The 26,054-nt window shown below is 46.3% G+C and overlaps 1 protein-coding gene and 1 long non-coding RNA gene across 2 annotated transcripts in view; one reads left to right on the top strand and one right to left on the bottom strand.

The window, feature by feature from the left end:
- Positions 1–26,054, bottom strand: part of COL20A1 (collagen type XX alpha 1 chain) — a 141,200-nt gene that overhangs the window by 80,018 nt on the left and 35,128 nt on the right. Inside the window, exons 10-18 of the mRNA XM_081195997.1 lie at positions 23,860–24,024; positions 21,615–21,790; positions 19,620–19,749; positions 18,924–19,069; positions 14,442–14,565; positions 13,313–13,452; positions 12,920–13,049; positions 9,781–9,923; positions 8,476–8,608 (exon numbers count right to left, since the gene is read on the bottom strand). Coding sequence (XP_081052123.1) covers positions 8,476–8,608; positions 9,781–9,923; positions 12,920–13,049; positions 13,313–13,452; positions 14,442–14,565; positions 18,924–19,069; positions 19,620–19,749; positions 21,615–21,790; positions 23,860–24,024 — 1,287 coding nt within the window. The remainder of the gene's footprint in view (positions 1–8,475; positions 8,609–9,780; positions 9,924–12,919; positions 13,050–13,312; positions 13,453–14,441; positions 14,566–18,923; positions 19,070–19,619; positions 19,750–21,614; positions 21,791–23,859; positions 24,025–26,054) is intronic.
- On the top strand, positions 1,516–12,415 carry LOC308588375. The gene is made up of 3 exons (XR_014008671.1): positions 1,516–1,716; positions 10,714–10,856; positions 11,790–12,415. It is a non-coding gene; the product is annotated as an uncharacterized lncRNA (long non-coding RNA).

Genomic DNA, 26,054 nt, shown 5'->3' on the forward strand with positions numbered 1-26,054 from the left:
AGAGGTTCAGTGGTTTAGACCACAGTGCCATCTGCACAGAGGAATATGCAAAGGTCACCAAGCTCCTTTGTAGCTAACCTTCTCCCATTCAGGAAAAGGAATGGTGAGAGGGAGCAGAGGTTATTTTCTGCCCCCAAACCAGTAGCCTAAGGCAGGTGTTCTCTAGCCTGATGTCCTCCAGAGGTTTTGGACTTCCCCCACCTAGTGCCTTCCAGATGTCTTGGCTACAATTCCTGGCATTCTTGACCATTGGCCACGCTGGCTTGGGCTGATAGGAATTGTAGCTCAAAACATCTGGCTGGGTAAGGGTGATCTATGGAGTCTTCAGCTGGAGTGCTCTATTATCCCTGGCCAGTTTTACAGACAGCCTTAATATATAGTGCCATAGTCCTCAACCCTCACCATGAGGACATAAGAAAAGCCTTGATGAATCAGACCAAAGGACCATGTATCCCAGCATCGCACTGGGCCACCAGATGCCTGTGGGAACCCTGAAAGCAGGACCTAAGCTCAATCTCCCCTCTTGTGATTCCCAGAAACTGGTATTCATGTTAGAATTCCTGCTTCATGATTGCAGTCATGGGATTGTTGTCTGTCACATGACGGTATATGTTTTGACTCCACAGAGCGGGAAGTGACGGAGACAGGAAGTTTGTGTTACTGTGTTCCGTGAAGTGGGACTATTGTCCTTTTTCTCTTTGCTGTCTGAGGCTAGAGAGAGAGGGAGCCATGTTGCAGTGCTCCGTGTGTGTTTATATGTAAATAAAGTAGATTAGCCAAAATGCTGAGTTGCTGAGGTCTGTCACGCATGAAGCACAAACTCTGTGGATCCCTAAGTGTGCCAGTGTTGGTTGGCATCGGTCGCTGTGATATTTGGGCTGAAGATAGCTTTTGAAGCTCCCGAATGAAAGACCAGGAGGGAGAGAACATGCCAGTCGGGCATGTGTCTCTGCCAGGATCCTACTCGAGTGTAGGCTGAACTTCTGACATACTGTTCAGAGGTCATGATTTCTGTTGGGTCTCACCATCCTACCTCTGTGCCAGCCTCAGCATCATGGGTAGGTAGCAAATATCTGGAAATCCTAGTCTTCAAAATGGTAGATGCATTAATCCTAAAGATGTAAAAACGATAGCTTGACATGCACGTTGCTGGAAAATGTGGCTTCCACTTTTGTGGAGACACTCGTCTCCTGTGAATGTGTCAAAGAGGAGATGAACAAATCGATCATTTGGCAGCAAATGGCATCTGGCCCAATCTGCAGCAGCCCTCGAGACGCATCCCAGGAAATCCTAACAAGCTGAGGGAAAGTAAGCGGAGCTCTTGGAGGAGGGATTTGCTCTGAAAGGTCCCGCAGGCCCTGCAGAATCTTGACAACATGGTTTTGACAGGTGGAAAGAAAGGTCAGGGGTTTGAGGCTGCCCAGAAGGGAACAAATGTTCCCTGGCACAAGGGGTGCCATCTGTGCCAGCCGTCTTAAATCTTCCTTGATTAAAAAAGCAAACAAACCCTCCCTCTCCCGCCTTATCTTTTCAAGAGGGGCTAAGCAACTTTCTGGCAAAACACAGCATCCAAATTTGCAAGCCAGACAGAAGAACCACAAGTCCTCAAGTGAAGTAGACAGTATGGTGAGCAATAAAAGAGAGACGATGTGGTTGGAGAATGTTTCTGAGTGATTATCATCCTTCCTGTTCTTCAGTCTTCCATCTAACTTACAGGTACTTTGTAGCCAGGCAACGGGGTCTTTCAGTATTATTAAGATGTGTTCAAAATGCACTGGTAGGTTTTTGACTACGGAGATTATATTGTTTTATCTAGTACTGTAGGTTTTTTTAAAAGAGAGAGAGAGAGAGAGAAATATTCATTGTTGTGAGATACAGAATAAGGTCAGAGTTAGGCAGATGGAAGGCTAGTTCAATGGATCTCTTTGAACATTATGGGACAAGGCAAATAAGAGGCAATTTGGGGCACAGATTCGGGTTCAGATTTTAAAGCAAAACTACTGAATTTGAACTTTTCATGCAAGTGGGAAAAATTCCCTTGAAATTCACACTGCCCAGATTTTTTGCAGCGTGGTTCTCAAATTCAGCCTTGTCTGTAAAATGCATCTGTTTCAAGAAAATGTGTCCAACCTCCTGCTTGGCAGGGGGTAGAACTCGATGGCCCTTGTGGTCTCTTCCAACTCTATGATTCTATGATTCTATGAAATGCATTGTATTAGAGGGAATTGCTTGCAAAAGAAAATGCATATTAGGAAAGATTGCATACAAAAGTGGGTATGTTCGGAGAGATTTGCAGTAAAATGCTCATGGAGTTGCGTGTTGTTGTTGTTTAAAAAGCTATGCAATGCAGAAATGCGGAGAACTAAACTTATGTCTAGAAAAAATAGAGAGACCGAAATTGACAGATCCATCCATCCTTAGTTCAGATCCACCCAGTTCACCCCCAGATATATCCCTTTACTTTCTCCTATATAACAGAAGACTGCCATTCACTTCTGCCATTCACTCACAACCTAGAAACACAGGAAGCTGCCTTATACCAAAGCAGATCATTGAATCCATCTACCTTTCTCTAGATGGAATGGTCTACACCAGCCTTCTTCACCCTTGTGTTCCCAGAGATGGTTAGACTACCACTCCCATCGTTGGTAACCATTGGTCTAAGGATGATGGGAGTTGTAGTCCCATCAGGGGACTCAAGGATGAAGAACACACTGTGCAGCCCTCCTTGGTTTCCAAAGAGATCTTTTCCCACCCTACCTGAAGATTCAGGTTGGGGGAGTGGGGACAAAGTGTGTTTCTCCACCTCTGATAAAAACCCTATGGAGGTTAATGTGCCTTACACAGAACTACTTTACAACACACATGCACAGAGCAAGGTCTCTGCAGTATTTAGGCCTTTTTGCACACATCACACACATGCACACACTTGTTGTTTTGTTGTTGTTTAGTCGTTTAGCCGTGTCCGACTCTTCATGACCCCATGGACCAGAGCACGCCAGGCACACGTATGTTGGGCATTATTTTTTGCTAGTCAATGAATAATTGACAATACCAAGATGTGCACCCAGGATATATCCTCCCACACCTTGATAATTTATTTGCTTGCTAGTTTTAATGTATTCATATCCCATCTTTCTGCTCAGAAGGTCAACATTTCTGCTTAATTATCACAAACGATGCTAAGACCCCCAACTGCACCACACATCAAAATCATTATCTTACCACTTTAAACAGTCCTGGCTCCCCCCTCCCCCATCTCCAAAGCATGTGGGATTATTATTTTTTTTAATGGATATTTCAGATTGCCCTTTGTAAACCATTAAGCGATCTTCAGTCAAGTAAGCGTCATGTTAATATTGTTACATAAATAAAATGCCTTATCCGTTGCCAAGGATTCATCCTTTCTCTTCCACAGCCCCCTGCAACGAATTTAGCTTCAGACTCGAAGAGCAGCTATTCTGTTCCACATCAGAAAGCCAGGCTTTGGACAAGCCTCACTTTTATTCAGAAACTTCAGTGAGAAATGTTTTCTCCTGGGACAACCAGGGGAGGGGAAGCCTGCACTGCCTTGCCTCCTGCCGAGCTTACAACTTCTGGAACACTTCAACGGTGACCTTTGAAGTTCACCAATTCTTGAGAGAATCTCTTTGCCTGTTTTCAAGTGCCTCGCAAACTGAAGTTGATATCACATTTCCTTTTCCTTTCCTTTTTTTTTAAAAAAAAACTATCCTTTTCAAAAGGACACAACCCAGAACCTTAGGGAGAGCCCAAAATTATAAGGTCGAGGAAGAGTAAATTGAACAACAGGTGCAAAACAGAAACATATAGAATATCCCAAGATGCTTAGAGCTGTTGGAAAGAAAATGAAAAAAAACCCTCTTTTAGGGCCTGGCAGGGGTGGGGGAGAATGAGAAACTTAGCTCAGAGAAGCAAAGAACCTTTTGTTGAAAGTTCTCATTTAACAGAAGCAGGCTGCACAACTAAAATATTCTTTAGGAATATTTTTATAGCAGTTGGGAAGTGAGTTAGCAGCGCAGAAAACTTCTTGTAGGAGCTTGAGGGAAGTATTCCGGGTGCTTGTTTACCGTATTTTTCGCCCCATAGGACACACCTAGTTTTTTGGGGGGGAAATAAAGAAATAAAAAAATTATTTCCCCCCCCCCCAGCCATGGGAACTTCCGCGCCCCGCGCTCCAGGCAAGCAGGCTGCTATCCACAGCCTAGGGAACCCTGCAGGAACTCCCGCGGGCTCCCCAGACTTACGGATAGCTTCCTGAAGAGAGAGAGCGCACCGACCCCTCTCGCTCTCCAAGCTTCAGCGAAAGCCTGCATTTGCCTCATAGGATGCACACACATTTCCCCTTCATTTTTGAAGGGGGAAAAGTGCGTCCTATAGGGTGAAAAATACGGTAGTTAGCGCAAGGATTTATCCTTGCATATTGAAATTTTATCCCCATCTAACCACACCACACCTCCCCAAAATCTGCTCTGCTCTCGATCATATTCACTGGGCTGATTTTCATTCTGGACATGGGGCAACCCCAGCAATTTCCACTCCCACTTCTGACAGAATTCTGTGGCGCACCTAATTAAAATGTGCAAATTTCATGCAAATTGGTGTCTCCTTTTGTCCGCTTCTTCAATGGTACGTTTCCTCTTGTTCTGGCAGTGCGCAAGCAGCCGTCCTAATCAAAAATAACCTACCGGTAATAGAGCTTGCTGAGATTTCCCTCCCATCTGATATACTTGGCCCTTCTGGAGTGCTCTGAACACTTTGTTCTACAGAAAACCCTTTGGCCTTGCTAGTGATTGGCAGAGATGATTCACTTGAGTGTTTCCTCCTGAATTATGCTATTCTAAAGATTCCAGGCAAAGTTAATTCTTCTTTAATATGTATTAAAAAGATACTATTTTTGCCTGTCGTGATCCATTTTGAGCACTGGAGCCGAAAAGCAGAGTCTAGATCAGTAAATATGACTCAAAGCAAAGGGTGCAGGTGCCAGGATAGCTGGTAATCTGAGTCTCAGCTAACTCCCCCAAACGTAAAAAAAACCTGGCTAAATGAGAGAAATAGAGGGTGGCTATTAAGTAAATGGTGTTCTGCTCACTGCCAGCAAAGCCATTAGTCAGGAAGTATTAATTAAGGGGGGACTTTCAGGGACGACCCTTTCTAACCTCTCATCCTTTTGTACCAAGCAAGGAGCAGTCTCTACCTTGACACATGGTCCGGCTGGCAACTTCTCTTTCATTTCTGAGAGTGCTGCTTGTGAAGGGTGATTCAGCACTCTGGATAGGCGCTCGTGTGTGTGCTCCCCTGCCTTGAAAGACTGCTGCATCATTGTAAACAAGAAGTCGCCTCTGTCCAAAGACTAATCTGTCACTGCAAATGCAACACTGAGCCTTGCAGCAAGTGGCGAGCAAGCAGATTTAATGGCTGCATGATCTAAGGTAGGGATAGTGATTAGGTTGCTAGGTTCAGGGGTATCCCAGAGCCTGAGATTTCAGGTCCCAAACCTAAGAGTTAGGGGTGGCAGCTGGTGATTTCATGAGAGGAGGTTCTTGGCGATGGAGGTTAATTGGGAGAGGGGAACGGAGGAGTGCAGAATTCCTGATCTATGATTGCAGTCATGGGATTTTTGTCTTTCACATGACGGTGTATGTTTTGACTCCACAGCGTGGGAAGTGACGGAGACAGGATGTTTGTGTTACTGTGTTCTGTGAGGTGGGACTATTGTCCTTTGTTCTTTTTCTCTTTGCTGTCTGATGCTAGAGAGAGAGGGAGCCATGTTGCAGTGCTCTGTGTGTGTTTATATGTAAATAAAGTAGATTAGCCAAAATGCTGAGCTGCTGAGGTCTGTCACGCAAGGTGCGAAAACTCTGTGGATCCCTAAGTGTGCCAGTGTTGATTGACATCGGTCGCTTTGATGTTCGGGCTGAAGACAGCTTATGAAGCTCTCAAACAATTGACCAGGAGGGAGGGAACATGCCAGTCGGGCATGTGTCTCTGCCAGAGTCCTACTCAAGTGTAGGCTGAACTCCTGACAGCCAGGGTATATTTTGCAGCTAGCGCCTGCCAGGCTAAAGCTTGCAAGCTACATGAACACAGTCTTCTTTTCTTTATTTATTTTAAATTAAAGGTACTATCGCCCACCTGGAGCTTCAGTCCCCTCACCTGCCACCTGGCCAGGTAAACCTGGACTTCAGTTCATACCTGGAGATCTGGCAACCCTAGTTGCAAATGTGGGACTCCAACTCCCATCAGCCCCAAGTCAGCATGGTCAGTGGTCAGGGATGATGGGACATAGAGTCCAACTCTGGAAGGCACCACGTTAGGTGCCAGAATGGCTGCTAAATGGTTTACAAGTATGAGTAGGCAGACGTAGGAAGCTGCCTGGTGCCAAGTCAGGATACTGGTCCACCTAGCTCAGTACACTCAGTACATTTCTAGTCCAACACTGACTAGAACTGAACCCGCCATTTTCTGCATGCCACTGAGCTACAGCCCTTGCCCAAAAATTGGTATCTGAAGATTTGGCATGTCTGAGAAATCAAGGGGAGACAAATGCTGATGGTTTCAGGAGAAAATGGATTTTGTCCTGCGGCATTTTGGAACAACAAATGTACAACCATCTGCATTTTTTCTCTGTTATCGTGCTTTCATTGGATCAAGAAATGTGCATGAACTATATGCAATGCATTTTGTATGTTTTGTATATTTTGCATAACGATAATAAAATAATTTATTTTTTAAAGACTCCTTTTGGGGGTTGCTGTAACACAATTACCCCTCTGTACTGTGTGACTTTACAGCTCAAAGAAAATGTATTAAATTGTATCCCCCCCCTCTCTCTCTCTCTCTCTCTCTCTCTCTCTTTTTTTTGCCCTTGAACTGCCAGCAAATGATTCTACACTTGTACTATCATTTCATTAATCTGAAATAAGTGGCACAAGCCCTCACCCCAGCCCCTTCTCCTATTCCATTCTCATATTTACTAATTCTGCCAGTCACTCACCAGCTGCCAAATAGCTACCAGGCCGTGTTCAATGTCTTGTTCCTGGAAAATGAAGTCCTGAATGACTCAGGAACAGATTATCTGAAAGACCAAGTTCCCTTGCACAGACATGCCTGACCACTTAGGTCATCAGGGGAAAACATACTGGAAGCCTCATATACTCCAGGTTGTGATCTAGGTTGGGGAAAGCTAGTGTAAGGGTTTCAGAAAAAGAAATCTCCACTGAAACCTTTCATTATGATCAGAAATGGACGAGCAAACAGCAATGCTCTTTAAGCCCTGGTGTAGCAAAATCCCAACACCTGCTCCCACTGAGTACAGCTGCATTCTGAACTAACTGCAATTTTCACACAGTCTTCAAGGGTAGCCCCACATATCAACACTTTGCAGTAATCAACCCTGGCTGTTCCAACAGCATAAATAAGATCTGGGGCAACTATTTCCCAGAGAAATTGTTACTCCAGACTTGGTGCAGCTTTAGAGAAGCAGCTGTAGATTGTGATGCCATTTTCAGATGTGATTCAATTGTCAACTAGCAAATTAAAGGGAAAGGGACCCCTGACTGTTAGGTCCAGTCATGGACGACTCTGGGGTTACAGCTCTCATCTCACTTTACTGGCCGAGGAAGCCAGCGTACAGCTTCCAGGTCATGTGGCCAGCATGACTAAGCCACTTCTGGCGAACCAGAGCAGGGCACAGAAATGCCGTTTACCTTCCCGCCGGAGCGGTACCTATTTATCTACTTGCACTTTGACGTGCTTTCGAGCTGCTAGGTTGGCAGGAGCAGGGACCAAGCAATGGGAGCTCACCCCGTCACAGGGATTCGAACCGCCAACCTTCTGATCGGCAAACCCTAGGCTCTGTGGTTTAGACCACAGCGCCACCCACATCCCAGCTAGCAAATTAGGGTTGCACAATCACAGTTGCTTGGCAGCTCTCGTGAGACGAACCAACTTCTCCCAAAAGAACTTTTTGCAATAAGGAAAGAGAGGAGGGGGAGACGCACTGGGAAGTGTGAGATAACCCTGGCTTTGACGCAACACTTCCCCACAAAACAGATCATAATGAATGCCGGTTAAATTGCCAACAACACTGCCTGCATACCAGTCGGGATGAACCCTCAAGAAACAGGTTGCCTGGAAGCGCCCTCAAAATGTGTGTGTATGTGAGTTAGCGGCTGATAGTTCTGTTTCCATGCCCAGCATGTCAGCACTTCCCTCCATGGTTACAGTCACGGCAACTCAGAGATAGTTTTCCAGCCACTGCTTCATATTGCCATAGACACAGGCTGTAAGAGAGCCAGTCCCCCTCAGCCCCCAGGCTTTCTGCTGCAGCACCTGACTCCTGATTATCATGGTTTTCCACTTCAATGGCACATTCATGGCTTAGTTATACGCTATCCAGCACGATCAGGTCCCAGCTCCTGAGATTACAGAGACTGCTTGTTCCTGCTCACTTACTGATCTTGTGCCGGACAGAGATGGTATCGCTCCGAGCCCCATCTCTGTAATACGCCCATATTGAGATCTGGTACTCGGTGTTCTTTTTCAGGCCAGGAAGAATAGAAGACGCCAAATTTCCAGCAACAGACAGCTATGGGAGAGAAGAACAAAGGCAACCTGAATTCTAGGCATCTGCATAGTTGGCCGATGTTTTTATGAAGAGGAGGCTGTGGGTGCATAATGCCTTCTGGGAGTCGAACCATCACAAGTGGTGCAAAAGAGCCCTTTTCTGATGGGATCTTCTGGCCACTTAAAAATCTTTTGCAAGAAGCTTCAAAGTTGGGTGAGACTGCTAGTGCTCAGTTAGGGGGTGCTTAACCCTTTCCCCTATGGCATTATCCAGATCTCTATTGTCCCCTTGGCAATGCTGTTGGCCCCGCAGTGGGAGGGGGTAGAATATAGTACCTGTAAAGGTAAAGGTAAATGGACCCCTGACCATTAGGTCCAGTTGTGGCTGACTCTGGGGTTGCGGCGCTCATCTCGCTTTATTGGCTGAGGGAGCCGGCATGCAGCTTCCGAGTCATGTGGCCAGCATGATTAAGCCGCTTCCGGCGAACCAGAGCAGTGCACAGAAACGCCGTTTACCTTCCTGCCAGAGCGGTACCTATTTATCTACTTGCACTTTGATGTGCTTTTGAACTGCTAGGTTGGCAGGAGCAAGGACCGAGCAATGGGAGCTCACCCTGTCACAGGGATTCAAACCACTGATCTTCTGATCGGCAAGTCCTAGGCTCCGTTTCCTTTTCCTAATAGCATCTGGGTGGTTCAATTTAGAAAGGGGAGATCTATACACCTATTCTCACAGGGCTACTTTGCCAATCAAAATCAGAGCCTCCCTGTGTGACATATACATATATTCAACGCACTGGCAAAGGCCACCATATTGTTACCAAATGGTAGCATGCAAAGATACTTAGAATCATAGAATTGAAGAGTTGGAACCCCCTGAAGAGTCCAACCCCCTGCAATGCAGGAATCTCAGCTAAAGCATCCATGAGAATTTGCCATCCAAGCTCTGCTTAAAAACCTCCAAGGAAGGGGAGTCTACCACCTCCTGAGGAAGACCATTCCACCCACCATCTAACAGCTCTTACTGTCAGAAAGTTCTTCCTGATGTTTAGTCGGGTCATCTATTCCAACCAGGTGGAATCATTTGCCCAACGTGAGGCTCAAACCCACAACCCTGAGATTAAGAGTCTCACGTTCTACCGACTGACTTCGCCCGATTCAACTTACTCCGCCTTCCCCAGAGTGGCGACATACCTCCTGCGCCCTCTTTTCCCCAATCACGTTCCATTTGATCTGGTAGACAACCACGTCGGACGCTGCAGATGCTTCCCATTCAAGCTGGACCTCCCCTTGCGAGAGCTCGGTGACCTTCAGGTGGCTGGGTGGGGGCACCTTTACTGAGGGAAGGAACAAACTGAAGTTCAGAAGCTCAGCTCTGCCCTCGCCGGTCCTGGAAGGATCCTTTAAAAAAGTCCCATATGCTCAGAGACTTTGTGCCTCTTCATTGGGGGATATAGGAAGCCCAGAGCACTTGTTCTTTAGATGTCCCTTTTATGAAGAGGCACATAGTGAGACCATTGATCCCCTGCTGGTGAGGCTCACTGACCTCCCGGAAAAGCAAAAATTTAACCTTTTCCTGTTAGGCAAAGATCATAAGAAGACCCGGATGGTCACCAGATTCTGTGTACAGATCTGTAGGCACAGACCATCCCCCGACACAAACTACAGTTATACCTCAGGTTACAGATGCTTCAGGTTGCGTTTTTTCAGGTTACGGACGCTCCAAAACCCGGAAGTACGGGAACAGGTTACTTCCGGGTTTTGGAGGTCGTGCATGCGCAGAAGCACCGAATCGCAACCCGCGCAGATGTGCCGCTGCGGGTTGCGAATGTGCATCCCACATGGATCATGTTCGCAACCCGAGCATCCACTGTAGTTCGTTAAGAGGATCCCCAAACTCGATTCCATGGGTGACTCTGGGTCATCTCTCTGCAGTAGCTTATCTTAAAGTTTTAAGTGTCTATACGCTTATCGCATTTATAAATTTTAAATTTATTGTTGTACATTGTTTTAAATGTTTGTTTTCCTCCTGGGATTGTACCCCCAAGGGTGTTTTATAAGCTGGTCTCCGACCGTAATAAAGTATCTATCCTAACTGAAGTTCAGCCTCTGTCCGTTCTGTCCCAGCCACAAGGAGCCCAAGCCATCTTGCCACCAAGCTAGCAGAGCAGATGGCAAGGGAGTCGAGCGGCAACCGGGCAGCTGCCTTGAAGCATCACATCTTTCCCTTCTCCAGACCCCAAATGACAAAGGCCCATCCTGAAGGGCTGGTAAGTCACATTTCTGCAATTATTAATTAAAGCCTTGTTATTTCATTTGAGCGAGAAGTGAGGTTCCATTCGGCATTTGCAACTGCAATAAACTCAGTCAGGAAGGGCATTCAAGGAGAAAATAATTACCGTATTTTTTGCTCTATAAGACTCACTTTTTCCCTCCTAAAAAGTAAGGGGAAATGTGTGTGCGTCTTATGGAGCGAATGCAGGCTGCACAGCTATCCCAGAAGCCAGAACAGCAAGAGGGATTGCTGCTTTCACTGCGCAGTGATCCCTCTTGCTGATCTGGCTTCTGAGATTCAGAATTTTTTTTTCTTGTTTTCCTCCTCCAAAAACTAGCTGCGTCTTGTGGTCTGGTGCGTCTTATAGAGCGAAAAATACGGTATATATTATTAAAAAGGAAAGTTGGGGGAGAGATTGTTTCTCATGGATGTGCTGGGGACTCAGGAATTTTGCAAGCTGAACCGTGCTCAAAGTTCCAGAGAAGCCTTGTTCCCAATTTCCAAATGGAATCGCAGAGGATTTTTTTAATTTAGAAAATCAGGACAAGGAATAGATTATCTGCATCATTAAAATAGAAAGAAAGGGAAGCAGAAGATGTACTCGCTCTTGCTCTGAAGTTAATATTTAAATGAAAATATTTACATCTCTCTATTAGGCTTAGTATGCATGTACTATTATAACATGTGAATGTCAGCATTTCGTTTAGTGGTGTTTATATGGAATTGTATAAACCTACCTTGAAATATGTTGTGTTTTTTAAAAAAACCTTTGTATTTGACAAGTAATTTTTGTACAAAATGACATTATGCTAATGAAGTGCATATATCTATATAAACTACTGCTTTTGTCTCCGGCTGTACAAGTTAAAACTTATCAGCAGGGCCTGCTGGCAACCTAATTGTTATTCTTGATTTTCTTCTGTGCCAGAGCCTCTGTTGCAATGGGCTTCCAGCCTCACCTTCTAATTGTCTTCCAAGATGGTTTGACCTCAGCTTCCAATTAGGAATGTATGAAATCACATCTACCATTTGTCTAACCAGCTCAGTGTTGTCAACACTGGCTGGCAGTGTGTCAGGTGGGAATCTCTCCCATCAATCCCTGGGGATTGAACCTGGAACCTGCAAGGTATGCATTCTGCCACTGAGCTACAGCCCTTCCTCTCACAAGACGCTCAGCATCCTTAGTACTTCAGCGAATACGTAAACAAAGCCTTGCTCCACACGCTGGAAATATTTCCTCTCAGGGCTGCCTCTCTCGCTGCCTGCACTGCTTCCCCAGAGCTTGAGGGTGAAGCTGATGGGAGCTGTCGTCTAGCAACACCTGAAGAACCAAGAGGTTTCACATCCCTGCCTTAAAGGCTTAGAAAAGTCTGTGGCAAGGTAGACATTTTCAGCTGGAGAATCTTTGGGTCACTTTGGTTTAAGGCCATGGTTAACACTGGGGTATCGACTGTGGTTAATATGGCCAATTTTCATCCTACCAGCAAGCTCAAAGAACGCAACACCTCTGATGGTGTTCCAGCTATCCAATTTCCAATAATAATAATAATAATAATAATAATAATAATAATAATAATAATAATAATAATAATAATATATTTATACCATGCCCATCTGGCGGCTCCCGGCAGAATATTAAAAACACACTAAAACATCCAACATTAAAAACTTCCCTAAACAGGGGTGCCTTCAGATGTCTTCTAAAAGTCTGGTAGTTGTTGTTCTCTTTGACATCTGGTGGGAGGGCGTTCCACAGCGCAGGTGCCACTACTGAGAAGGCCCTCTGCCTGGTTCCCTGTAACTTGGCTTCTCGCAGCGAGGGAACTGCCAGAAGGCCCTCGGCACTGGACCTCAGTGTCCGAGCAGAACAATGGGGGTGGAGATGCTCCTTCAGGTATATTGGACTGAGGCTGTTTAGAGCTTTCAAGGTCAGCACCAACACTTTGAATTGTGCTTGGAAACATAATACGTGGTTCAACATTATATAGAACTGCAGCTTTGAGGACCACCTAGACTTCCAACGGCTGCATTTCCCCAAACTGAACAACCCTTGCTTACATGTGGTGACATTGGCCGTTACAGGGAAGGAGTCCCCTTCATCATAAACGGAAATCACGCTGACAAAATACTGCGTCAACGACGAGAGAGGCTTCAGCACAGCAAAGGATGCGTTGCCAGGAACATCCACCTGAAATGTAGAAAGTGTTAGGGTTGCAGAGTGTCTTCTAGTAGGGTTTCGCTGTTTGACGCCAGCAGCAGAGACCATTAATTGCCCTCGCTGTCTGGAAGATGATAGAATAACTTCTGCTCTGTAAGGAAAGTCTTAGGCATTGCCTGCACCACTGAATAATTGTCTCTTTGTCTCCTTCGACATGTCTAGCAAGCTGTTGTTGGTGCAGAACAACAGAACTTGTTCGGATACTGCATAGTGGCTCTTACAGTCTTACTCACCTCTCCAGTGTTGCTCCCTCTGCTGGAGATGTACGTTACGCGGTGCTTTTTCACAGCATGTGAAGCCGCCTCCCAATTGACCCTGACCGAGGCATGGCTGATGTTGGAGAAATGCAAGAACTGTGGAGGGCTCAGGGCCACTGCAAGACATAACCATGGGGACTTATGGGATGTCTGCACTAGAGACAGAAGCCCAGTTTAATTTCATGACATCTCTCCCCAAAAGACCAGGAAATTCCTGTTCACTAGAGAGGCTAGAGGGACGCGGGTGGCGCTGTGGGTTAAACCGCAGAGCCTAGGACTTGCCGATCAGAAGGTCGGCGGTTCGAATCCCCGTGACAGGGTGAGCTCCGTTGATCGGTCCCAGCTCCTGCCAACCTAGCAGTTTGAAAGCACGTCAAAGTGCAAGTACCTTTCCTCCGGCGGGAAGGTAAACGGTGTTTCTGTGCACTGCTCTGGTTCGCCAGAAGCAGCTTAGTCATGCTGGCCACATGACCCAGAAGCTGTACCCCGGCTCCCTCGGCCAATAAAGCGAGATGAGCGCCGCAACCCCAGAGTCAGCCATGACTGGACCTAATGGTCAGGGGTCCCTTTACCTTTAGAGAGGCTAGGAACATCTCCTAGGACTTAGACATTCTCAGAATCCTGGGAAAAAATATTCCCATTTCCCATAACCCCTCAATGTCTGTTAATCCACTTTCAATATTAACAGTTTTCCTCTTTTCCTTAAGGGTGTTTTCTTTAAAGTGCCACAAAGTTTGCTCCTTCTCCCTACAGATCCAGATATGGACCACCAAAAGATGATCAGTGGCTGCTATGTTGGACTGCTAGATTTAGTTTATTATGCCACTTTGAACAGACATGGCTTCACCCAGAGAATTATGGGAGCTGTGGTCAGAAGACCCCCTATTTCCCTCACAGTGCTACAATTTCCAGAGTCCCCTTGTGAATAAGGATTCATTGTGAAACCACTTCCCAGAATTATTTCGGGGGAACCACAGCTGTTTGAAGTGGCATCATGGTGCTTTAAACGTATTGTGTGAATGGGGTCTTAGTCAGAACTTCTCCCCAGCCTCCAGAGAACCCTATCCAAGCCACGCCGACGTTAAATCACACAGCTGGGACTTACAAGTGGTTTCCTGTACACTCGCCGGATCACTAGCATCTTCTCCGTACATTGCGTAAACGGCCAGCGAGTATTCAGTGTTGGGGGACAAGCCCTCAAGAAGAATGTCAGGCTGTTCTACCTTAACCTGGAGAGAGAGAGAGAGAGAGAGAGAGAGAGAGAGAGAGAGAGAGAGAGAGAGAGAGTGCAAAGAGAGTCGTGGGTGATTTTAAACCCCAACAAATAAGACTGAAGACTGAAGCAGCTGACCAGGTGAGGCAGTGCGTCGCTGTTGTCCAACAGGAGGAAGGAAAGTGAGGCACTGGGCAGGTCAGTGTGGTGCAAACTCTCTGGCGGAGTCAATTTGGCACTCCTGGTGGTGTTTGCTGACCACACTGACCTCACTGTTGTCTACCTCCTTCCTTCCTTCCCTCCTCCCTCCCTCCCTCCCTCCCTCCCTCCCTCCCTCCCTTCCTGTTTGTTTTTTAAATAAATTGCATTGGGTTTTCTGTACAAAAAATAAAGCACAACTTATGTAACATAGGTAATAGTTAAAACAACACAATGATAATACTAATAAAATCAAACAATATTGACTCTGGGCTTCCTCAGCTAGGGATTCATTCGGGTAAGTACAAGAACTGAAATATTCTTAAACAATTGTCGGCAGCTCCCTCTCTTCTATTTTAATTTCAGGGCACACAGAAAAAGACCAGCAGCAGTTCAGGGGGAAATAAAAGCTAAGGAAACTTAAATCAACCAAGGCATGACAGCAAAGCTTAGCCCATGTATATTCCAAGTGTTTGCTGATCAAGTTTGGAAATTAAAGCAGTCTGGAGAAAAATGCCCCTTGCACAAGACTATTTTCTCCTGACAATCTCCAATGTCCATTTTGATTGCCATTTTGTCATGACAACCAGAGGACGGGACAACATTGCTTACTGTTAGCAGCTATTTGCAGCACTGAACACCCCTGTCAGGCACATTTAAAAAGGCAAAGGAACTGAATATTAAAATATTCAGGACAGGCAAAATAAAATACCTCTTCACCTGGTACACAGTTAAACTACAGAATTGGCTATCTTGCCGATCAGAAGGTCGGCGGTTCAAATCCCCATGATGGGGTGAGCTCCCGTTGCTTGGTCCCTGCTCCTGCCAACCTAGCAGTTCGAAAGCATGTCAAAGTGCAAGTAGATAAATAGGTACTGCTCTGGTGGGAAGGTAAACGGCATTTCCGTGCACTGCTCTGGTTCTCCAGAAGCGGCTTAGTCATGCTGGCCACATGACCCAGAAAAACTGTCTGGGGACAAATGTCGGCTCCCTTGGCCAGTAAAGCGAGATGAGCGCCGCAACCCCAGAGTCAGCCACGACTGGACCTAATGATCAGGGGTCCCTTTACCTTTTTAGCTATTAACCACAAGGGCTATTTTTTACCTCCATTGTCAAGGCAGTTTGCCTGATTTCCAGATGCTGGGGATCACAGATGGGGGAGAAAGTGAAAGCAAAAACAAACCAACAAAAAAATCTAACCTGACCTCATTAGCTTCTAAATGGGAGAGCATTTATCATGCCATTCCCACACCTGAATTCAACTGATCCTTGGTGCCAGGATACTTCCAGCCATTGTCTGCATTCGTTGTACTTTGCAATGAACTTCACAGTGCTTCCCGCTGACACTCGTAAGGGTTGTGGGTCATTAGCAAGCACCGGAAATATATTTGCAGGCATTTGACCCTTGCAATGGGCAGGGGAAAGCTTTTCAAAGCACCTGAGCCGAGTGTGAAACATACGGAAGAGCTCTCCCAGGAGCATTCATCGGAGCAGGGAAAGTTCTCAGCCTCAAGCAAACAAGGCCCCAACAGAAGAACAAAGAGTCACAGCAAAGGGGAACAGCTGGCCAGAGAGAGGCTCCTTGCCTTTGTGATGCAAAACATTTCACAGTGTGTGGAACAAACAGGAGGAGAGGAGGGTTTGGGAGTGTTAATAAAGGTGAGCCCTTAAACAAGGGATGCAGGAGGGTCCCTGATTACCTGGGCACATCTGTCTGCAAACTGGAGTATGGAGGAAAGCCTTTCATTCCTTTCTGCATTTTAACGCTCCCAGATGTTCATTACAGCGAGTCTGCTGCCACCTTCCGCCCATCTGGCAGAACTGCATAAGCACCGCACATGATTTCTGCCAGTGGATTCCCAACGTTTTGGGGGGTTAGAATCATAGAATTGCAGGGTTGGAAAAGACCACGAGGGTCATCTAGTGAAGGGGTCAGCAAACTTACCGCGCCTCGGGCCAGTGTCTCCAGCGCCGATCGCACGGCGGGCCAGAGGGCGGAGGAGTGCGTGCCCTAACACACGCTATTTCCAGCACACATCCGGGTTGGAGGAGCACTGGAAATAGCTTGTGTGTATGTGCACGGGCCTTCTCCTACCCGGATGTGACCAGAAATAATGCTTGCGCATGTGCACAAGCTATTTCCAGAGCTCCTCTGACACGGAAGTGGGCAGCCGTGCAGCGCAGCGCCGGTAAGAGCAGCAGGGTCGCCGCAGGCTGGATAAACGAGTCCTTTGGGCCTTATCCTGCCTGCAGACCTTACTTTGGGGACGCCTGATCTAGTGCAACCCGCTGCAATGCAGGAATCTTTCACCCAATGTGGCTCAAACATGCAGCCCTGTGCTTAAGAGTGTCATGTAGCTGGTGACGTAGCTCAGTCGCTGCAGCATGAGATTCTGAATCTCAAGGTCGTGGGTTCTAGCCCCGCAATTCTATGATACAAACATAGAACTGTAGATTTGGAAGGGACCCTGGGGATCATCGAGTCCAGCCCCCCGCAATGCAGGAATATGCAGATCCCTATATGGGGATCAAACACATAACCTTGGATAGCTCAGTAGGTAGAGCATGAGACTCTTAATCTCAGGGTTGTGGGTTCAAGCCCCACGTTGGGCAAAAGATTCTTGCATTTGCAGGGGGATTGGATTAGATGACCCTTAAGGTCCTTTCCAACTCTACAATTCTGTGATTCTATGTAACCTTGGCATTGTGAGCACCACACTCCAGCCAACTGGTCCCGTCCAACTATACAGTTCTATGACTCTATGCTCTTTTTGTTGGTTTTTGTTGTTGTTATTTTCTAACTGGAGTTTGGGGATCAGATTCTAGCTTTCCCTATTGCATTGCACACACCAATCCCAGTCACTTTGATCCTTGGGAGAGACACTCCTAGGAGTTCTGCATGCTCCCATGGTTTGTCTTATACCCACTAAGACCAGGGCTTTCAGTGTGGTGGCATCTCCCCTTTGGAATGCGCTCCCAATGAACATCCTGGTCCTGAATGGGGTAACTGTGCCTCTGAAGGACCAGGTGTGCAGCCTGAGAGTCATTTTAGACTCACAGCTGTCCATGGAGGCGCAGGTCAATTCTGTGTTCAAGACAGCTGTCTACCAGCTCCATCTACCTGCCCGCAGACTGTCTCTCCAGAGTGGTGCATGTTCTGGTTATCTCCCGCTTGGACTACTGCAATGCGCTCTATGTGGAGCTACCTTTGAAGGTGACCCAGAAAATACAACTAATTCAGAATGCGGCAGCTAGACTGGTGACTGGGAGCAGCCGCCAGGACCACATAACACCAGTCCTGAAAGACCTACATTGGCTTCCAGTACGTTTCTGGGCACAATTCAAAGTGTTGGTGCTGACCTTTAAAGCCATAAATGGCCTCAGCCCAGGATACCTGAAGGAGCATCTCCACCCCCATCGTTCAGTCTGAGGTCCATCTCTGAGGGCTATCTGGCAGTTCCCTCACTGCAAGAAGCAAAGTTACAGGGAACCAGGCAAGGGCCTTCTCGGTAGTGGTGCCCGCCCTATGGAATACCCTCCCATCAGATGTCAAAGAGATAAACAACTATCTGACTTTTAGAAGACATCTGAAGGCAGCCCTGTTTAGGGAAGTTTTTAATGTGTGACATTTTAATGTGTATTTAAATATTTTGCTAGAAGCTGCCCAGAGTGGCTGGGGGAATGAATGAATAAATAAATTATTATTATTATTATTATTATTATTATTATTATTATTATTATTATTATTATTATTATTATGGTACCTCGGGTTAAGTACTTAATTCGTTCTGGAGGTCCGTTCTGAACCTGAAACTGTTCTTAACCCAAAATACCACTTTAGCTAATGAGGCCTCCTGCTGCTGCCGCACCGCCGGAGCACAATTTCTGTTCTCTTCCTGAACCAAAGTTCTGAACCTGAGGTAATATTTCTGGGTTAGCAGAGTCTGTAACCTGAAGTGTATGTAACCTGAAGCGTATGTAACCTGAGGTACCAATGTATTAGGCAGGCACTAACAGCACTCGCATTCAGGAGCCTGAGTAAAACTCACCTGTCCACTCAGGGGTGAACCCAACATCAAAATCTCACTTTGCTTTGTATAGAGGATGCATCTTGCCTCCCCCTCAAAAAAAACCAAACCCACCATTGTGATTACAGTTGAAACCAATATCCTTTACCTCTTTGGTAACATCTTCTGCTCCATTGGGTGCTGAGGAGCAAAGAACCAGATACTGGCTAGCTCCATCTGCTGGCTCCCAGCTCAGTCGTATGCTGTTGTGGCTGATTTCAGAAGCTCTGAGGGACCCAGGGGCAGAGAGAGGCACTATGGGGCCAAAACATTAAAAGAGAAATTATCAAAGGGAAGTACGTTTCCTCACCCAAAGCAGCTGCCAAATGTGAACATTTGCCAGGCAAAACAACATGCTACTTTGCTCTGAAAATAAACACACGTATCTGCACAGTCTACAAATTATGCAGATTAAATATCTATTAACCGTTGAGCAAATAACAGGCTTAAAATATTTCAAGGCTAAGAATATTAAGCAATTTTTAAATTAAATATTCTCTTTATTCGATAGAGGTCTTTTATTAGCCATGAATGTCTGCTTCAAAGGTAGGAGAAAGATCATCTGAGCCATGATCTCAGAGGAAGACCTTCTGGCTGGTATAAGGTAAGGTTACCAGATGTCCCCGTTTCCTGGGGACAGTCCCCAGATTTACAAATCAGTCTCCTGATGAGATCCACTGAGGTTGAAAAGTGTCCCCGGATTCATTGAAAAAAATCTGGTCACCTTAGTATACAGGGCATGGCTATCAAAGTAGCACCTGGGACACAATTAAACCGAAGACCAGTCAATCAATTCCTGGCTTACACGTTGAGGTGATGCCTCTGAGTCCATCTCCAACCGCGTTCTCATAAATAGGAAACACTGAAACCAGATATTCTGTGTGGGATGTCAAGTTGAGGAGCTGCACGGCCGAGGCTGCCCCCTCTAGAACAACCTAAAAATACACACAGAAGTTGTACTGAGGGATGAGGGATGAGGAAGGAATCTGATTTTGTTTCAAAGAAGATGAAGTCCCTACCAGAGGAGAATGGCAGATCAAGTCGATGGATTATGCCAAAATGGCAAAAATTAAACAAACCTCTGTGCTGCAAAGAGAACGTCAGCAATATCTAGGCAACACGATGACCATGTACATACACAATAGACAATCTTTATAGAATTCCTTCAAACCATAATAAGTACAAAATGAAATCTTTAGTCTCAAAGTCTCTGAAAATCTTTAAATGAAGCGAGGTACCAGACTTTGTACGATGAAAGACAGGCTGTGAAGCTTTGTGTATTCAGCAAATGTAAGGTCCAACACTGAACAGTGATTCCAGATATTGACTATTGTTTCGTAGAATTCTTTGTCAGCGTGGTGGGAGGATATAGAATTGCTTCATAAAACCATCTTATTTCGAATGAATGTATGTAAATGAAAATATCAAATGCTGTGGAACAGTGCTCATGTAATAATGTAGTCACTGCAGTACCTCGCTTCATTTAAAGGTTTTCAGAGACTTCGTGTTGCCTAGATATTGCCGAAATGGCAAAAATGACCTGAAGAATCACAAATGAGGAAGACCAAAAGTTTAATAAGGAATGGGGAAAATGTATCTTAAAAACCACTGTAAACAGTCAACATTGTTAGTAGGTTTGGAATAACACTTGTAGTTTAATGGTGAATTTTGGACACAACGGAGAGGCAAAAGATTTGGCTAATTATAAAAGATGCAGGAGGAAATGATTAACAATAGAACCCACAAAGGGGAGGAGGGGAGTACAGGAGATTCTTTGGAATTTTTTTCTATGATGTATGTTGGATATGTGTAAAATTTTAATCTGAAAAACCAAATTAATAAATTTATTTACAAAAAAATCTGGTTTTGTTTGCATTTCAATGAGAAACTACCTAATTAGTACATTTCAAATCAATGCATAAACCGAAATGCAACTGTCCTCTGAAATTCACACGCTTCTGAATTTTGTGACGCACTTCTCCAACCAGCGTTTACAAAAATGCATATGTCAGAGGGGAATGTGCCTAAATATGCACATGAGTGAAAATAGCATACACAAATGGATCCTAAGGTGGTCTCCAATACTGAGATTGCCAGAGTTTAGTTTGGCATACAAACCTCAGCAGCTCATAAGGATGGATAATGATGATGATGATGATGATGATGATGATTGTTTGTTTTTATTTCTGTACCGCCCTATACCCAAAGGTCTCAGAAACTCAATTCTATCCACATTTAAAGGCCAGCTTACCAAGTTCACACTTTACAGAGCAATATGAGCACAAAAACGCTGCAATCCTCAGAAAATTGTGTCACTCTGAATTTTGTAGTACAATTCTCCAGTCAAGTAACATGTACAAAAATGCACATGCTAAGTTAAGAATACATATATTAGTGAAAATCACGTACCAAAACTGCATTCTATTTGTGGAAATTGCATTGGGGAAATGTGCACATCTGGCAAAAAATTCCATATAAAAATGGGCACAGCAGAAGAAATTAACACAAAAATGAAATTCACGCAGACAAGTTTTCAGCAGGATCCCACACCCCCTGAAATCACTAACTGATGTGGAAATGTGGAGGACTGGACGTAAGATTGGAAAGATGAGAAACTGGAAGCAAAGAAAACTGACATATTTGCCCATTCCTAGCAACTCATACTGCTTGCCTTCAATCAGAGGCAAGCAGTGCAGTCCCATGAGTTCTTCTCTAATTTGGACTGTTAGGAATGTGCCATTGCTAGTGCCCACCTGGTTGATCCAGCTAAGTTTAAGATATCAAAGACAGGACCACTTACCTCTTTGGGAATCCCACCCCTAGAGGGGTAATAGACCACCCTATATTTTTTAGGTGGTATCACAGGGGGGTTCCAGATGAGGCGTATACTTCTGGATGTTACCTCCTTTATAGCAAGATTGGTTGGGCTCAGGTGGGCTCCAGTATTCACCAGAATGGCTTTGAGAGGGTCATCACCTGCAAATTTGGCAACCATTTCTTATTATGGGACGTAGCAGAAAGAGCTCTGGATTTGGAGTAGAGAGATCTGATCTGAAGTCCTCACACGGACATGAAGGTTGTTAGCCAAAACTGTGGGCCAGTAAATACCTCTCAACCTAATGTTACTCAAGAGACTGTTCTGAGATTAAAAAAGGAGAGGGGACCTTATATTGTGATGAAGGAGAATCTTTGGCCCTCCAGATGTTGCTGGACTACAAATCGCATCATCCTTGACCCTTGCTGGATGGGGCTGATGGGAGATGGAGTCCAGCAACATCTGGAAAGGTTTCCATCATGGTTGTGCAGTGTCATAAGCAGATTGGAGTTGTAAAATAGATTCATGTTTCATCTGGAGGACAGAAGACATGGCAACACTCTTCACATACCTGAAGGAGTCGCCACATAGACAAGGTCAAAGATTCTTTGCCGTCCCAGAGCACAGGACTTGATTTGAAGTTACAAGAGGGTAGGTTCTGGTTAAAAATTAGAAGGAACTTCCAAACGGTGAAACCAGTTTGACAAAGCCACTTCCGAGCTGGGGGGTTGTGGGCTTCACGCCCCCTCCACGTGTGCAGGGGCTGGCTCTCAGCTTCTGCGCGATTGAGGGAATCCCCGGCTGCGTCATCCCCTGGGCAACCAATTGGCTGGCCGGGGGGGCGTGGCCTGCGCTATTTAGCGCTGACGCTGCCAGGGATCTCCCTCTTTTGGCTGCTTCAGCTTCTCCGGTTTCCCACCCTCCCACCCTTTAGGTTTTCTTTCCAACATTGCTATGGACCTCGGTTGGTCGCCATTGAGGGGGCTGGCAGGAATTTTTTCCACTTGGCAAATTGGCACCAGCCACTTGGTTTTCACCTACCTCGTAGCAAGGGGGGCGTGGCCCTGTCCAAAGCCTATGGAGGTGAGGACCTAAGGCACGCTCCCAAGCAGTGACCCCGGGGGAGCTCCTAGTTGATGTACATCATCAGGACTCCCCCTACTGGTGGTTAACCCTTCCTGGACTTCAAGCAGACAGGCTGAAGCCAGATAGTCATTAGGACCAATGCCTAAGCCAATACCACTCATTACCTGTAACCAATAAAGTTGTAGCCATTTTTAGCCCATTAACCTAAATAATTGTGTCATGTGTCTTTATTTCCACCAGGGGGAGGCGGGTGGTCGACTCATGGAGGAACTTCAAGCAGAGAAGGTTTTGTAAGAAAGAACTGTCTAAGGGTTCCTCCAGACAATTAAGCATTCATCCCAATTTGTTCCCACCAAATTAGATTATACTGGTCTTCATTTGTTTTATAATGGTATATTTTACTGTTGCAACCCACCCTAGGACCTTATGGGAAAGGGCAAGTCAAAAATCTAAGCACTCAATCAACCAACCAGTCAATATTGAGCATTTGTTCTGATTTGTTTGAAGGATGAATGAACATCCATCCTGCATTCACCCTTGTTTGCTAGCAAGGCGTTTACATGTCTTTCTATTAGCCCTGTGTCCACCCACACTTTTTAATGCATATCCCTGTTTGATTTAAATTTCCTTTAAAAAATCTGCTTCCTTCTTAAAGCGGAGTTGCTGTGCTAGGGTGACAGGGCCCTTGAATCTGTTTTACTTGCACAAAACTAGATTTCCACAGAGCCTAAGGCTTGCCGATCAGAAGGTCGGCGGTTTGAATCCCCGTGACGGGGTGAGCTCCCGTTGCTCAGTCCCTGCTCCTGCCAACCTAGCAGTTCGAAAGTACATCAAAGTGCAAGTAGATAAATAGGCACTGCTCCTGCAGGAAGATAAACGGCATTTCCGTGTGCTGCTCTAGTTCGCCAGAAGCGGCTTAGTCATGCTGGCCACATGACCCGGAAGCTGTACGCCGGCTCCCTCGGCCAATAAAGCGAGATGAGCGCCGCAACCCCAGAGTCGGCCACGACTGGACCTAATGGTCAGGGGTCCCCTTTACCTTAGATTTCCGGATATGTGCTTGAATCTGTCCCACAAAACACTGACGGTGTGGAGTCTCCCTTAGAAGACGTGAAACCCAACAAGGAAGGGGTGTTCACATCACCTGTGTTCTCTTCCTTATTCATCTCCTTGATCCGGGAACACAAGACCCGGGTGAGCCGGCCGGCCAGAGAGCTGAGCAGAGGGAAATCCAGCACATTGTACACCGTCAGTTCCAAAGGTTCGGAGGCCACATGGCGCAACTCTGCCTCGTCTGCATTTTTCACCCCTAGGAAATTGAAGTAAACCTCTGAGTCCCGTGTGCAAATTAAGTAGGTACCAGGTGGACAAATGACTTGACAGCTGAGCAGTAAGAGTCATGAATTGAGACATCCTGCATCAAATGGTTTCTCTGCCACAAACTCACCTAGCTGATCTTTGGCACAACTCTCTCTCTGAGCCTTCCTTCCATCTATCTACAACAGGGTTTCCAGCTGTTGCTGGACTACAACTTCCATCATCCCTAGCTGTGCTGGTCCCGTGGGTTTCCGTGAGGCAAGGTGCAAGTCCAGTCCGAGGTCGAGGGAAGAGTATTGAGGCCGTCCGTCAAAGCTGAAGCTGGGTCCAAGGCAGGGAGTCCGGTGAGGTCAGGAGATCCGGCAGGACAGGGTGCAGGCCAGAACTGGCTACCAACAACATTGCTCCTGCAACTTGGGACTGGGGCTGGCTGGCTTTTATCTGCCCCGAGGCATAGGGCGGTCTCGGTCCACAGGTGACTCGCCTCTCCTGGCCTGGAGGTGAGCACTCCTCCTGCAGGAACTTAGTTCCCTCCGCCTCTCTGCCCTGAGCCTCTGCAGCTCAGGAGAGGCTGGAGGGTTACCGGACCCAGAGGCAACCTCACTTTCCCCCTGACGGGGCTGAGAGTGGAGCACCTGCAGGCAATGGGTCCTCCATCCCCTCAGGAGCCAGAGCAGACTCAGCTGGTGCCTGCACCTGAGGATCCAGCACAGGTGAGGACCCTTCAGGCTCATGCCCCAGCCCCGGCTCAGCAGGTTCTGGAGGCGGGGAATCCTGTGCAGGCTGGGATCTCTCAGGTTCAGCATCCGAGTCTGAATCCCAGGCCATCACACTAGCTAGCAGGACCAGTGATCAGGGATAATGGGAGCAGTAGTCCAAAAACAGCTGGAGACCTGAGTTTGGGAAACCCTGATTTACACTATGCGACTTACAATACTTACAGGGCCATGGTGAGTATAAGAATACACCGTATGAAAAGTGCCTGGAACACCCAAAAATGTATACAGGCATTCCCACCACTTACGCAGAACTGATTCGCACATGACTGTGTATATGTGCAGAGCCAGGAAATAAATAATTCAATTTTTTCTAACCTGAAATGGTGGAAGAGAGCTCGGAAGTCCTCGTGGTTCATGGGGACACCTTCTCCAGAGCCCAAAGAGGATGAGAAAAGTCTAGAAAAGAATACTCTAAGGCAGGCATCCCCAAACTTGGCCCTCCAGCTGTTTTGGGACTACAACTCCCATCATCCCTAGCTAACAGGACCAGTGGTCAAGGATAATGGGAACTGTAGTCCCAGAACATCTGGAGGGCTGAGTTTGGGGATGCCTGCTCTAAGGGCTCCAGAATGGCGCCCTCCAAAATGGGAGCTCTCACTGTGGCCGCGCTACCCAGCTCAACAGCTCAACACCTTGTGTGTGTTTCGCTTACATGTACAGGGTCCTGTAATGTAATGGCTAATAGTGAGCAGGCATAGCAAATCATGACCAGGCCTTCTGGACTTCGGGTTGATACTAAGGGGCTGTCAGTATGAGATGGCAACAGAGGGTCTGGCGAAGAGTCTTTTTGGTACTAGAATTCTAAAGCATTCAGGAAGAATGAAAAGTCTCCAGTTCTTGACATTTCCCATGCCATCAAAACACTCTTTCATTTTTTTAATTGCAAATAACAACAACAACAACAACAACAACAAAAATAACAATAATAATTTATTATTTATATCCCACCCATCTGTCTGGGTATCCCCAGCAACTCTGGGTGGCTCCCAACAGAATATTAAAAACACGATAAAATATCAAACATGCAAAAACTTCCCTAAACAGGGCTGCCTCCTTCAGATGTCTTCTAAAAGTCAGATAGTTATTTATTTCCTTGACATCTGATGGGAGGGTGTTCCACAGGGCGGGTGCCACTACCGAGAAGGCCCTCTGTCTGGTTCCCTGTAACCTCCCATCTCGCAGGAAGGGAACCACTAGAAGGGACTCTCGCAATGAGGGAACTACCAGAAGGCCCTCGGAGCTG

Source organism: Podarcis bocagei, assembly GCF_964188305.1.
Source record: "Podarcis bocagei genome assembly, chromosome: 5".
Classification (NCBI taxonomy): Eukaryota; Metazoa; Chordata; class Lepidosauria; order Squamata; family Lacertidae; genus Podarcis; species Podarcis bocagei.